At 39.5% G+C, this 15,159-nt stretch overlaps 1 protein-coding gene across 1 annotated transcript; it reads left to right on the plus strand.

The window, feature by feature from the left end:
- Window positions 1-4,594: 4,594 nt before the first annotated feature.
- On the plus strand, window positions 4,595-14,451 carry LOC110953486 (uncharacterized). Its single transcript, XM_022197517.2, has 4 exons — window positions 4,595-4,839; window positions 7,733-8,207; window positions 9,374-11,125; window positions 13,759-14,451. Exons 1-4 carry the CDS (start codon window positions 4,621-4,623, stop codon window positions 14,067-14,069), a joined length of 2,757 nt encoding a protein of 918 aa, XP_022053209.2. The 5' UTR covers window positions 4,595-4,620; the 3' UTR covers window positions 14,070-14,451.
- The last annotated feature ends 708 nt before the right edge of the window (window positions 14,452-15,159 follow it).

The raw sequence follows: 15,159 nt of genomic DNA on the forward strand, positions 1-15,159 counted from the left end.
CTGTTTTCTTTTGTCTCTTTGTTGCTCTCACTGTTTTATAAGGATTCAAGTAGTAGCAGCTTCAGTGTTTAATAGTGCAGGTTTCACTTTGAGTCCTTTACAGAGCGGCCGGTAGGTGGCGCTGTCATGATGCAACTTCGACTTCACATGCTGCCATAACGTGTATTTACCGACTCTAACGTTCATTGTGGGATTTAACGTGTGTCTCGGAGCTAAAATAATCTTTAAACACCCGAACCACCTTTATTTCTGCAACAGAAAAATACTGGTAAGTGTTATTTTGATGCTAACGAAGCTAACTTTAGCCTCAGTGCGTGAAGTTACTGTAGAACCATGGTAAATTACAGCGAACCTAATTAAAAATTTTACTTTTAATAAATGAATTTATTTAATTGTTAGTTTCAGAATAAAGTCGTGCATTCTTATTTTAACTTGTTGGAGTATTTGTTTAAGCTTTATGCTAATAAGAAGGCTAGCTCCTTAGCCAGCTAGTCGATAAGTGTTAAATTAGTGCGACGCTTTACAGCGTCAAAATTACTTCATTTGATTGCACTAGGTAGCTGAAGGAGAGATTAGCTTAGCGTTGGTTTGCACAAGGCACGGTTTTTGGAACAAAAGCACAAAATTACTTATGTCCGGCTCGTAAAAGTTAACGTGAAGTTCACTAACGTTCATTTGTCACGTTAGAGTCATGCTACCGCTGTCCACAACACATGCTAATGAGGTAAGCAAACTACGATGCTAATGAGACCACATGTGCCGAGTAGATCTCTCACAACATGACCAAAACCGTTCAAAATGTCTTTAAATTCGTTGGGTTTTCTGTATAATTTTGTAGGTCTTAACCTTGAAATGTAAATTTGGCAGGTAAATTGCTATTGATTTGATTGTGGGTACGCTAATATTTAGGTTAGTCATGCTAATTTCTATTATGATACTGTATGGTAATAACCATAAATATTAAACTGGTTAGGTAAATTTGTATTAGGATTAAAAATATAGGTTCTGAACCAAATTTTATCAGTTAGTCATGCTAATTTCTCATGCAGTATTGCATTTTTTTTTAAATTAGTCAGGTCATTTGGTTTTGTGTATGATATTGTTGGTTTTTATTCTTATTATATACTAGGTTGTTTTCAAGGTTAATTTGTATTGTATTGTGATCTTCTTTTAATTAAGTTCGTCAGATAATTTGACATAGTATATCATTTTGTAGAAACTTAAACTTAGTATATCCGCCAGATAAATTTGCTTAATTTATGTTTTTCTAGATTTTTAATAATAACACTTTGACCTTTGTATTTGGATTAATCATACTAATTTTAAATATAACATTGCAAGGTATTAACCTTAAATTTTAAATTAGTAGACAATCTGGTGTAGTGTACAGTATTCCATGCTTTAAACCTCAGGCTGTGCTGCACTAATTTGAATCCCATTCCTTTATTTAAGTGTTTGTGTTCTCCCAGTCCCTATGTTAGACATGCAGAGATACCGGTGGCCAGACTATGAAATGCAGCTTCTTGGACAGTTGCAGAGACAACAAAACAGGGCCCAGTTCTGCGATACCCTGCTGCAAACCGATGGTGAGACCAGAAAGAAAGTCATAACAGAGAAAACTTACTCCTTACTGACTAAACTGAACAAAGAACAAAAACCAGATAACATGATTAACTCTTTCCGAAATAACTTCTGTTTTCCTTGAAGGTATCTCAATCCCAACCCACAGCTGTGTCCTTGCAGCTCTCAGCCCCTTCTTGTCTCAGAAGCTGTCGGCCTCCCAACCATCTCTGTCTGGACAGAAATGTGAGCTCCAGCTCAAGGCTGTGAAGGCCCAGACTTTGCTCAAACTGGTCGGTCTGATGTACTCTGGTGAACTGGAGGTGAAAGGAAAGGTGGAGCAGGACGATTTGCTTGCTGCAGCTCACCAGTTTGGAATCCCAGACCTTGTAGAAGTACAGAAAGATGTTGGCATGAAGCAGGGAGAGCTTCTGGACAGGAGGCAGAGTCTTGGTAGTTGCAGAGAGAGTGGCGTTCACACAGAAGAAGGCAGACGAAGGCTTGGAAGTCGGAAAATGAGGAATGTACAAGTTCAGACTGAGTTGTCCGGAAGAAAAGATAAAAATTGTGTCTCTACAGGTACACAGACTGTTAAAACTGGTAAAAAGACAATGAGTCGTCCTGCCATTCCTCCTGACCAAACCGACCCTCCAACATCAGAGCCGGCGTCCTCTGTTCTTCAGAGTTTGAATTTTTCTGTCTCTTTGCAACACCAAAACATCCCATTTGATAAACAGCCAGCTGTTCTCAGTGATGGAGAGTGTACAAGTGGCCGATCATCTGGAAGCGTAACAGATCCTCTGTCAACTTCAGCTTCGTCCAGTGACACAGTGCCCTACCTTATTTCCCTGCAGGATGACTCTACATCCCCAGGAGCTCTGGAAGACGGCGTCCGCCAAGAGTCATCCTGCAGTGACACAGTGCCCTACCTTATTTCCCTGCAGGATGACTCTACATCCTCAGGAGCTCTGGAAGACGGCGTCCGCCAAGAGTCATCCTGCAGTGACACAGTGCCCTACCTTATTTCCCTGCAGGATGACTCTACATCCCCAGGAGCTCTGGAAGACGGCGTCCGCCAAGAGTCATCTGATAGTTGGAACAGCTTTCAGGTGTTGAACAATGACAGGACAGGACTGAACCATGGAAAAACGAACAGCAACACAGCTGACAATGGAGGAAATGCAAAGCAACAGAGACAGGTCGACAGGGATGATACGCCAGGAGAGATGGAAGGAAACTCTGCAGAGAGGCGGCAGCCACATGCCCATGCCGGAGAAAAGAGCCTGAAACAGATGCAACAGATGATGGAAGCGACACAGATATCTGTAAAGGTAAGAAGTAAATACTTTCACAAAGAAAACAGCCTGGAAAAAAAATTCTCTTTCGTACTGCCTACAAATGAAGGTGTGTTTTGGTGAGATTACAAGTTCATTGTGATCAGTGTCTTAGACTAATTTCCACTGCCTTTAAATGAAGGCAAACTCTTTGTTATTTATTTGCAGGGAGAGTATACAGTTGAAAGTAATCACACCAGAGTTAAGCTAGCAGCTAATTTGCATCTGTTCTTCCTGTGCGGCAGTGCAATAAACAACCACAGAACAATAATTACACTACATAAGCCAACACAAAGCTCACATCAGTGTGAGATAAAATAGGTAAAAGGCAAGTTTGGGATAACTTGAACATAACCTTGAGGCTGGCTTTAAACACAGCCAACCATCCTGAGTCTTCAATGTTTGTGGAGATAGAATTTCCCAGGGCTTAAATTGAGAAAGCAGACTGACCAAAAGCAGTCTGTCTGAACTGTGCTACCCAAACTCCTCCAGTAGATGTTTACGTCCTGCCTGCACTGCTGCTGCCTGGGTGGGTCATGCATCCTCTGCGAAGAGGCAAGGTTGTTCAAATTTTAAGCATCAGTCCTAAGATCAGATAAACTTTATTATGCCAAGGACATTTGTAGTGGGCACATACAGTAACTGCTATTATAATAAACTGACAAATTGCACAATGTCTGCCATTCATGATTAAGAGTAAAAGAAAAAAATCCCCAAATTAAAAAAATGTCATTTTTTACAATGTTGCGGTGTCGATGATCTCTTATTTGCTTTAATCTAATACTTAAAGGATTTGTTTATAGCCAGAGTACACACGTTTGAGTGTAGTTCCACCTGTCTGTGACCAGATTTTAGCGCAGTAAGACAGATGGAGGGGAAGCATAGTGTGTAGAAAGAACAGCAGCTGCCTGATTCATTTGATATTATTCAAACTTAAAGAATGTCAAAATAAATTTGTGTATGAGGATGCATTCAGGTCTACATTTGGAGTTGTCCCTTAGGGAAAAGAGACACAAACTGGGCTGTCCACTGGTAATCATCTAATAAAGCTTTAAAAATAGACAAAAGCCCAAAATTAACATAGCATATAGCACCTGTTAGCTAACAAGTTTACAGCCTTGTTTGAAAACGGCACGTGAATGTAAATAGAAAATGTTTAACATGCAAGTTAATGTAGTTTTCTTATTTGGCCTAATTATGTGTAGATTTGAACACAATGCGTTTTATGTCTGCACCTGCCAATGGGTCATCATGATAAGAGCAGGGATAAAATATTCCACCGTAGGAAACACTTCGATGTTCTGCAGTTAGGTGGAAAATATGTCCATATATTGACAGTCAATAGAAATTAGCTACAAAAGGTGGTGGCTTAAAAATGGTTGAAAGATCCTTAAGATTTCACGCTTTTCTGTTTATTCACTCTGGTTTCTCTGAGTGCCTTTTCATTTTAATAATGTGTTAAATAACATCAATACACCCAGTGTGTGACGCCAAGTTTTTCTAGAATATAAAGCCGATGATCATTTCAAGATTGTATTGTGTGGATGTTGCTTGTTGCTGTTGCAGCTTATGATTCACTTTCAGGTTATTCACTCGCTGTTACCTAAACATTTGAGTCGTGTCTCCGCTTGCCCTTCAGCGCGGTCATGACTGTAAAAATATCTTGCCTCTTGTGCATTTCACGAACAGAAAAGGAGGATAAATGTAAATTTAAGCATTCAGTTTGATGACAGAATTGTCCCATGTCTCAGCTATGAGAGTTTTCATGCTGTCTGCAGACTGTCGTACCAAATGTGTAGGAAGATTTTTATCTTTTGTTTTCACATCATCGCTGTATTTTCTTTCGTCTGTACAGCTGAAGCTGAGGAGGAGGACTAAAGGAGAAGTGTGGGAAGTGGTCCAAGGCTCAGATGAGATGCTGTCGGTCCTTACCTCTCTGAAACAGGTAGATACACATGAATGTCCTCGAGTTTACTAACTAATAACTGGCTAATTGACTTGAAAATAAGTGGCATTAGTGATGCATGATGGTGCAGATAGAAGTTATTTTGTTATATACAGCAAACATCAAGACATTGCATATTCATAAAGGGGTTTATGATAACCTTGGGATATACATATCTAAATTATGGTTGCAAAAGTAGCTACACAGCTGCATTGTATTAATTTCCATGCTAACAATAGTACATAATATATCTCTTACAATGATACTCCTGCAGTTTACATACAGTAAATGTAGTCTCCTCTGAGCTCTTGTCAGAAAATGTGCTGATAAATGAATAACAATATATCAAATACTTTAAAGCAAATTTACTTTAAAGTATTCTCCTATCATTGAATAAACCCCTTAACATCTTATTTACATGTATCAGAATTGCACATTTAGAAGTTTTGTCTAGAAATACTCCCCTCCTAGTCTATAATGGCTGTAAATGTAAATGTACACTGTGTACTGCTTATCCATTAGGCCACTGCCTCATATGTTACCAAAGTAATAATAAATATCTACACAAAAGAACAAGCTTGCATAATGGAAGTGTTAAGATTATTCATTAATACTACCATTTTCAAATTTCCTATGCAACCCATACAGTGATTCAGAATCTCTGGTTTGGTTTTATATTAGTTTATTTTTAAAAATTGCCCAAATTATATCATTTATTATAGCGAGACACTGTAAAATAAGGAAAGAATAAATGAATTTTGAACTTTTTCACGGTCGTGAACTAATCGTGTGATTCTCAGTTTCAGAGGGAATTAAAGCTATGCTTAAATTTGGATCCTCTAATTAAAATCACTTTATTTTACATGCCTCATTTAAATATTGACCAAAACATAAACTGTTTGCTGCTACAAGATTCTGCAAAAATACAATATTCTGCATCTCTTGGCACATTTGAGAAGCCATTACTGACTCGGCTGCGAACAACAGTCATTTGTCAAAAATTCAAGGACTGTTCACTTGAACTTCAGGGAGTGTTTTTACAGAGCAGCATGGAGGCGAGTATAGAAACAACTTATAGTATTTAGAGTCTCCATTTTATTTAGTGTTAGTGACATAAACTTCTCCACAAGAAATGAGCCCACAGAATGGAAGTGTTAAGAGAAATAATAATGCCATTTTAAAAGATTAATATCCACCGGAAGCTACTTTGATGTATAGTTAATGCAAAGTATTTGCAAAATCGATCTGGCTGAAGAGGAGGTGGTGCTGTGGAGAGCTGTGTTCGTGAACAGGCTGATAGTTTGGAGGGTTGTTTAAGCGTCCTCCGTACCCTTGAGAAAAAGTGAAAGGCAGTATGATGCAAATGCTGAGTAAAATCCTGACTTAGTGCGTCTAGACTGGATGTTGCCTCAGGCTCGATAGACAGCAGGTCTGTTTCATCATCTGCTCCACCTGAGATCAGCAGCACCGCAGTCATAATAATTCCTCTTTGGGAGCTTTAACATTAGACTAGTGGGTGAAATGACAAAAGAAACGGGTCATTAAAAGTTAGGACAAACTTTAAATGATAAAGAAAGTCACATGGATGCTTTTCTCTACCTTATGGACGGGGACGTAAACATCCAACAACATGACCTTTTTTTGTTTTGATGGTGAACCAGTGTTTAGTGTTTTATTGTTAGAAGGGTAAATAATGTGTAATATTTTAGGCAGTATCAGCTAAAATTGGTTTAAAGCTTTTCCAACGAGAAAAGCTTTTAAACTGCAACTGTTGAGAGTAACATGAAGAAAGATAAATCCTAAAAAATCTTTAACTGGAGGAAATAAAATCAAAACTTGGAGTTATAAAAGAACACTGGAATTGACAATAGTGCAGAATCTCTAGTGAAATCTAAAGGCAACAGTATGTGCTCTGGCTGACTTTCTGCACTATTCTGAACCCCAAAACCCAGGTTTAAGAGGCACGTTATATTTTTAAAAAGGTTGATGAAATCGCCATAATTACACCATTTCTCACAGCGTGGCATGGTGAAAAAAATGAAGAATCATCAGATTTTTAACTTTCCCGAAGTGTTTGGAGTAAAAACAACCAAATCTAAGTTTAAAATTTGAATATTTATTCAAAATCACTTTATTTTCATCTTTATGATATGCAAAGAAATAAAAATAAACCGTCTGCAATTACCAGATTCTGTAAAAAATAAAAAAAATTCTGTGCTTCTTCACACAACTGAGAAGCCATTGCTGACTCAGCTTCTAGCAAAAGTGATGTGACAAAAATTCAAGAACTTTTCAGGTGTGTTTTTACTGAGCAGAAAGGAGAAAAATATAGAAACAAATTATAAATATCTTTTTTGTCCAGTATTAATAATGCTTGGGGGCCCTTGCAAAAATGGTGTACTTATTGATTGCAGGTTTTTAAAGTTTTTGCAAACCGAATAATCAAACAAATTAGAGTTCTGTTTTTTCTTTTTTGCGCCATGAATCATATTTTTATTATCTTGCACTAAGGACATGTTGAGTTCCCTCTAACACTCAGATACAACTTGGGGCTCAGAGGATTAATATTGTGCTCCATCAGTACTCAGCTGTGTCACTGCTAGTTGACAAGAATATACAGAACTATCTACTGGAGTTACATTTTAAAACGTGGACTTGCCAGACCAAGCACGTTCAATTTAAGATTAAAGATTATTCTTTTGAACTATTCTGATGACATTAGAGCTGCAACAATTGCTTTATTTACCAAGCAATTTGACAACTAGTAAAAATGTGAATCCCCACCCCAGAAGCTGCTTGGGATTTCATACTGTTAATGATCACTACAGATTTAATCTTATCGAGTTGAACTTGCATAGCATAAGATGTGTGACCTGGTGCTGCTCTTCAATAGGATTGCGCCACCATTAAAACTCCACAGACGGACCTTAAAGAAGTCCATCCTCCTCTCTCCGTCCAGAAACTGCAGACCCAGAACCTTCAATCTGCCACCACTTCCCCCAAACAACTAAGTCACTCCAACACTGCTTCTGACTCCCAGTTATTCTCCAGTGGCTATTTCACCCCAAACCAAAGCAGTGAGCTGGAGTCGGTGTCACTCTGTCAGCCTCAGGACTCTGTGGAGGAGTCTGATGAGCAGATAGAGAGGCTGCTGGAGGATATCATGATGGGCCTGAACATCCTGCCCAGCTTGGAGAGGGACTGCAAGACGCCACGGCCGAACCGTGACGAAGCACCGAGCATTTGTCAGGTCTCAGTTACAGAAGATGAACCGGTCCAGAGCCAGATGCATGACATGGTCAGTGCAGCAGGATGTATGCCCTCCCGGGATGTGGGAACACAAAGTATGCATTTACCAACGGATGCAGGTATGCATTTTCTTCTTTAGATATGGTTTGTTTATTTTTAATAGAAAGATTTTGTGAAATGTAATTTAAAAGCTTTGTTGTTTCTTGATTCAGTGTTCAGCAGGCCAAATTTACAGTTCACATGTGGTGAAAATATGTATGTGTATATATATATATTTTTGATTGATATAAACTTAAAAGGGAGTAAGAATTTGTCCCAGGTGCTATGTGTCACAGTCATGATGAAATTAACCGTTTTTACAGTATTTTAAGCTGAAAATTTGAAAGAAACACTAAGGTGACAAAAAGACTTGGATTAATTTGCTTAAACGACGTGCACCACATGTGACCTTCAAGTAAGAATTTTTTCATTAGGGTTAGTTAGCATATGTTTGGTTTGATGTTTTTCACCTGAAAAGATGTAAAGGTTTTCTTTGACAAAATTTCAGCCCCCTTAGAGCAGGTCTTTTTGCATACAGCAGAGTTTCTGCTCATGAAGCAAACAGCCATTTTTAAGCCAAAAAGAAAGAGATTCGTGTTCTCTGTAGCATGTCAGAGCTCATTTCATTTAGTTTCACGAGAATTGACCAGTCCTATTCCAGATTCAGATTAATTTTCATTTTGATTACACCAGGACATCCATGAAATACTAATAAGGATTAATACACTGTCAGTCTTTCTTCTGTTTCTGGAAAATTGTCATCCCAGTTCACTAAATGACACATTTTGTTTGAACCCCAAAGTTTTTACCAGCCTGTTGACCAAACTAGGGAAAGTTTTTCCTTGGAAAATTAATTTAAAAGACTACCTCAGATGGAAATCAAGTTTATTACCTTGTTAACATTTATATATGATGCCTTTTTATATGCTGGAATACACCTGATAAGTGAAATCAGTAGTCAGCACCAGCAGCTTAGCATTTGCTCATTGAATCTGCAGCGATGACAGTCTAAACAGCTCATCTCACATTCTGACCTTTCTGTATTGATTACTGAAGAGTACAGTTAATAGCCTTGTCCATTTTATCTTGTGCTTTCATGTGAGCAGGCACTAAAGAAGATAGAAACCTTGATCTTTCTTTTTGAGCACTTCTTAACTGACCAGTTTAACTTGACTTCTGTCCACTTCAGAATGAATCGATGCTCACCTCCCTACCTTTTGTGCAGATGTTCATTTTTCTTTTGCAGCTCATGGCCAGCCCAGCTACGCAGGCCTTTCAGCTGTACAGCCTGATGTTGAAATCCAACAGCAGTGCTTTCCTCTGTATGACTCCACTGTCAGATCCCTGGGGCAAAGCGATGAGATGAGCTGTCAGGATGTGCCACCATTCAATAGTCAGAGTTCTCTGGATCCCCAAGCATTTCGGCAGCCATCTTCACAGGAACATCAGCCACTTCTTGAGTTTTTGCCTTTGTTGAATGGAGATGAGACACAGTCTGAGCATACTTTTTCCTTGCTTTGCCTGGATGATTTGCGACTTCCTCCGTGTCTCTCTCCCTTAGAGCCATGTACCTCTGCAACAGAACACCAGCCTCTCATTGACAACTCCATAAACCCTGTCAATGATGTCCAGCAGCAGCCATTGCTGCCAAGGCCCCCCTGGCTCACAGAAAACAATGAATCACTGCAGTTTCCTCTCAGTCCCATAACATACAGAGGAAATAAAAGTGCATCTGTACCACAGAATACAAACCATAGCTGTTGGTCACAGCAATGGCAGGAGGAGCAGCTGGATCAAAATGGAGGAACGTGTGCAGCGTCTTGTTCTGTGAATGCAATAACAGCAGCAGAACTGAAGTCTGACCCTGTGAAGGTGAAGGAAAGTTTAAAATGTAAACAAGTCGACACTACAGGGGATACTGTGGCACCTAAAAGGAGGAAGAGAAAGGCAATGAATCATCCACAAGATGCCTCCAGTGCTCTTTTGGCATGCAAGGATTTAAAACTCAGTGATGGAAATAACAACTTTTTGTCACTCAGTTTGTCAGGTAATGACAATAAAGATATGCTGCTGAAGGAAACTTCTGCCAGCTCTTCAAGCATGCCAAGCAGACTTTACGGGAAACCAAAGGACATGTTTACCTCAGAAGAAAATGTGAGAGAGAAAACCAGAGGGCCAGGGGATCTTGGTACAGGACGGGCTCGGATCAGGACCAGAGGATTTGTGAAAAAAGCTCAGCAATCATCAAATGACACAGTCCCAGGAAATTCTTCTGTTTTAATACCCGTAGTCTGCAGAGCTAAAATTGTGAATGAGCAAGGATCTCGGAAGAAGAAACGTGGAAGACCTCCAAAAGTGAAGCTTGAAGAGAACCCTTTCGCTGTCGTTCCTGCCATCATTGACAACAAGAGCCATGAGGTGGCCAGTGAGCAGCAGCTGGACGTGGTCTTGACAAAGGAGAAGGAGGATGAAAAAACAAAGAGAAGGCGCAAAAAACGGAGAAGAAATATGAGTGGAGTGGAGGGCATTTCACTGAAGAACACCCTGAGTGCTGAGTGTAACGGCAAAGCAGACAATAGCAACAACAATAGTAATGACATTAAGAGTCCAGGAAAACCCAAACGGCCACGGATGGTTACTCTGAAGGACATTGGAAAGCTTATCAAGCGGCGACACACAATACCCAGGAAGTCAAAAGAAAGCCAGCAAGCAAATGGACCTGTAGCAGATGTAGGAAGTGAAATGAAGGCTAGCAGAGATGGCAGCAGATTGGACGAATCGACTGATGAGGCAGAAATAGTGATAGACATCGAAGAAGATGCCATCAATTTCAGCGGCATAGTGGATGAAAATCTCAATCAGATTTTCAACAAATCAGCAGCTCAGCTTAGCAAATCACACCAAGATGACAGCTCTGCAAGTGAGGACACTGGTTTGTTTGGTAATAAAGACCATCCAGAAGAAGACAGAGAGATGCCACTGAAGAATCCTGATGAAGGTACTGTGAATTCTGTTTTCTCTCATGTTTATAGTAGATTAGCTTTACATAACTTGTGTTCCAGATTGTTCACACAAAGAATCTGAAAATGAGAAGCTGTTGAACCGTTTAATGTTCTGAAAAAGCCGTTACTGACACTGGAAAAGCCAAAGTAACCTGACATTGGGCCTACGTTTAAATCAGTCGGGGGGAAAGAAGCTGTTTGTTTTCTGTTAAGTTTACTTAACTTGCCGCTGTGCAGTGAGTGCACTGACTGAGCTGCTGGGATGGTAAGAGGTTGCTTGTTCCACAGCTTTGGAGCTAAAACGGTACAAGCTTGATCCCCTTTTGTTTTAAGCGTGGACTGTGGGACTTTTGATGGTAACTGATTCTCAGAAATCAGAATTCTTAGCGGTCAAGGTGGCGAATAAGTTATTAATAGTGTGCACTACTGAATGTCATAATGTGCAGTTTTGCAGTTGTTGTCAACACATTTGGCTGCTTCATTTAAATAGAAAACGATGCAATACAGACATGTTTTTTCCTTAGCGCCTCACACTGTTTAGGTTTTTGACAAAGCAAGCTGTTCTGCACCTCTGGGACTTTGTGGCCCAGAAATGCTGATCCCCACCCCCCACCCCCACCCTCCAGTTTTCGTGATATAAATAATCAAAGAAGTTTAACTTTTATCTTTTCTTTTTTATGATTTATGGCATTATAACTGCGGCACGCTGCATGGAGGGCGTATTGCAGTGAAAAATGAGTTCTGTAGCGGCCTTCAGAGGACACTGTAGCTTTGCAGCTGTTGGCTGGGTGTGCGATGTCCTGTGCTCTGGTATTTACAATGCATCTTATGGCCTTATAGTGATGGTGGAGATACCTGCAGCATTATTGGTTATTTGTGTGAGATGTGCCCAGTTTGTAACACAGAATATGTTGAAGAAACAGGCTGAAAGAAAGGCAGTTTAAATGGCACAAATAAAAGGCAAAATGTCTGACATGTTGTTGATGTTTTGGTTTACCATCATCTTTCTAAAGCTGTTTCACCTCATAAGAATTTCAGTGCATACATTACATACTGAAATCTTGCTCAGAATAAATTCTTAGTTGTGGATTTTGGACCTGCTATAAAATATTGATGTAGTTCTAGTTTCCCTGGGGCGTTAGGTGTGACTGTAACAATGGCATCAAGTTTACAGGTCAGGGAGGAGGGCCACCAAACAGAGTGTAAGGCCTCATGGATGTCAGTACTACGTCTGACTAGGACTGTAACTATTTTTTGTCAGTCAAATTGGGCTAATTCTTTAACCTTCTGAACCCCAAAGCCCACTGGCAAATTTGAAAGATGTACATTATTGAAAAAAATGCCCAAATTACACCATCTATCAGAGCCAAATGTAGTGAAAATAGAAAGAATCATGAGATTTTCAACCATCCAGCGGTCCAGTAAGTACTCATCTGTGACAGCTCCATTAGAAAAATTAAGCAAATCTCAGCTTTTAATCGTTATATATTATCACAAGCACTTTCTTACATGCCAAAAATAAACTGTTAACACAAGATTCTAAAACATTATGTAGTAATTAATGCCAATCTTAGTGCAAAAACCAGTGACTTGGGTGCAACTACCAGTCACAGGATAAAAACTCTGAGTTTTCAGCTAAACTTTAGGCTATGTTTACACAGAGCATATAGGACACAAATTAAACTCTTAAGTTTTATAATATCTATAACCTGTAGAGTGATGCTATACATGCTGATTCCAGATTGCCCCCCCCCCCCCCCCCCCCAAAAAAAAAAAAAAACAACAACAACCTTGGATAAATGAATCAACTTTCCTTTTTTATTACCGCCTGGCAAACATCGTTTTCCAGGAGGTATTGTTTTGAGCTGCATGGTCTTGCTTGCTTGCTTTCTTGTTTGTCTGTAACACTTTGGTTTCCGTGCGATAACTCGATAAAATATTGATGTAGCCTCACCATATTTGGTACACAGGTGTACCATAATAAGATACAGGTCAAGTTCGCATTTGGTGACCTTGACCTCATTTTCAAGGTCACAGGGGTCATCTTTGTGTGATTTCCACACTGGATATTATCCTTTACAATGCCAAACATGTGACTGGCTAATGTCCATGAGATACAGATGACCTCGCCGGGCGGTCCAAGTTTGGTAAAACGTCTTGTTTAAAATGATTTATGCTGCTAACTGTGTCGTACTGCAGAGGAGACATTTTGGACTTCTCTCTCTTTCTAGCTGTGGTTGTGCTTTTTCCATAGAGGTGCAGGATTTTATATTGAGGTCAAACATGAGCCCACAGTGAGTTAAAAAAAATGCCACCGCAGCAGAAAATGACCTGAAAGTGCTCGTGGTTCAGGATTAAATATTACAGTTAGGATGTCAAAATTTGTTGTGTTTATCACAACAGGATATTTTCTCTTTGTATTTTAGTCAGCTTGACCCCTCGCCTGATTTTAGTTTCTAATCTCTCACCTTTTTCACTACTCTAACGTTTGAATGTCTGCACCTCAAAACAATGAATTTTAATGTAATTTCATTAGCGCTGCTCAAAGAATTCAGAATGCCAGTGCAACAACATGCCTTTGTAGAATCAGCGTCTCAACTGCTCTGTATGTTCTGTCTTTATTTTGCAGGATTGTTCTGTGGCTCCAGAGGATCTGATGTTATCCAGTCTGTGATCAGCAGCGAAGGCTCATCTCACAGCGACACCAACCTGCCTGAAGAATGTGACAACACGACTTCGGACCAGAGCTTGCACCTCCAGACGCCAGAGAAAACTGGTCCACCTGTGTCAGAACCTGATGAAGAAGTCGAGGTGGATGTTCTGCTTTACTCTCCAGACGAAGCACCGCAGTCCAGACTGTGTGAGCACGGAGTCAACAATGTGGACACGACTGCAGACGAAGAAGAGGAAATCGATGTTACAGGAGATGAGGCCGAATAAACTTTGTACACGTGCACCGTTTTTTTGTTAGCAGTTCAGCACTGTCATACCAAATCTGAAGTTCTCTGTTCTGTTCTGTTTTTTTTTAAAACGTTAAGTCAAGTTATTATTAATATTTGTATTTATGCAGCACATTGGAAGGTGTTCTGCCAAATTGCAGAAAATGATTGTTATCCCAACAAGTTCAACTGTTGAGATTAAACTCTACAGTGGTACTTACAGTGTAAACTAGCAAGCTTCTTAGGGATTAAAACATTGCAAAAATGACATACAATACAATTTTCTTGATTAGAAGTAATATTAAGACCCTCCAGTGTTATTCATAAAGCAGATTAACCAAATCGAACTTTTGACCTTAAAAGAAATACACATTGAAACCTGATTTGCTATGCACAGGATTTATTTTTGTGTATATTATTTTGTGTGTTTTTTTCTTTATGAACTTTTCTTTTCCTGTATATATGTGACAGTGGAGAGAACAAAGTCACCAGAACCAGGTTTAGAGAATGATTTACGACGAAGAACTCGCATTATTTTCATCAGGTTGGTGAATAGAAGAGGGACAGGAGCATCCAAAGGTTTTTAACACACTCCTGCCCACTGTAGGATCGCAAATACTGATCAGTGCAACACCTGCAGATCAGACCTGCATAGTTTCAGAACCAGAAATACTGGAGTGTAGACAAACCATGAAACACAAGACACAGAGTTAGTAATACACTGTCGTGAATGAAACTGCAGGAGCATGACAAAGTTTAATATACATGCATTAGCTATCAGGATAGCCAATGTAAAGCTGTGGCTACATTCTACAGGCAGCCAATCAACACAGTCGGTAGCATTGTGGCCTGTCAGGAACTTGCAGTAAAGATCCTTACTTTTATAAATTATTTTGGGCTTCCATTTTATTCCAGTTTCAGTAAGAAGCATATTTCAGATTGATTAAGTTATTTCACAAAGACTTATCCTTAAATTAAAAAAAACCCCAACAGAATCACATTTACCTCTTTTAGTCATTTAATGTGGGATTTTCAGTGTAAAATATTGTGTAAGTCAGACCTGCATGGTATTGGCCAAATATTCTGCATCC

The sequence above is a fragment of the Acanthochromis polyacanthus genome, chromosome 3 (assembly GCF_021347895.1).
Source record: "Acanthochromis polyacanthus isolate Apoly-LR-REF ecotype Palm Island chromosome 3, KAUST_Apoly_ChrSc, whole genome shotgun sequence".
Classification (NCBI taxonomy): domain Eukaryota; kingdom Metazoa; phylum Chordata; class Actinopteri; family Pomacentridae; genus Acanthochromis; species Acanthochromis polyacanthus.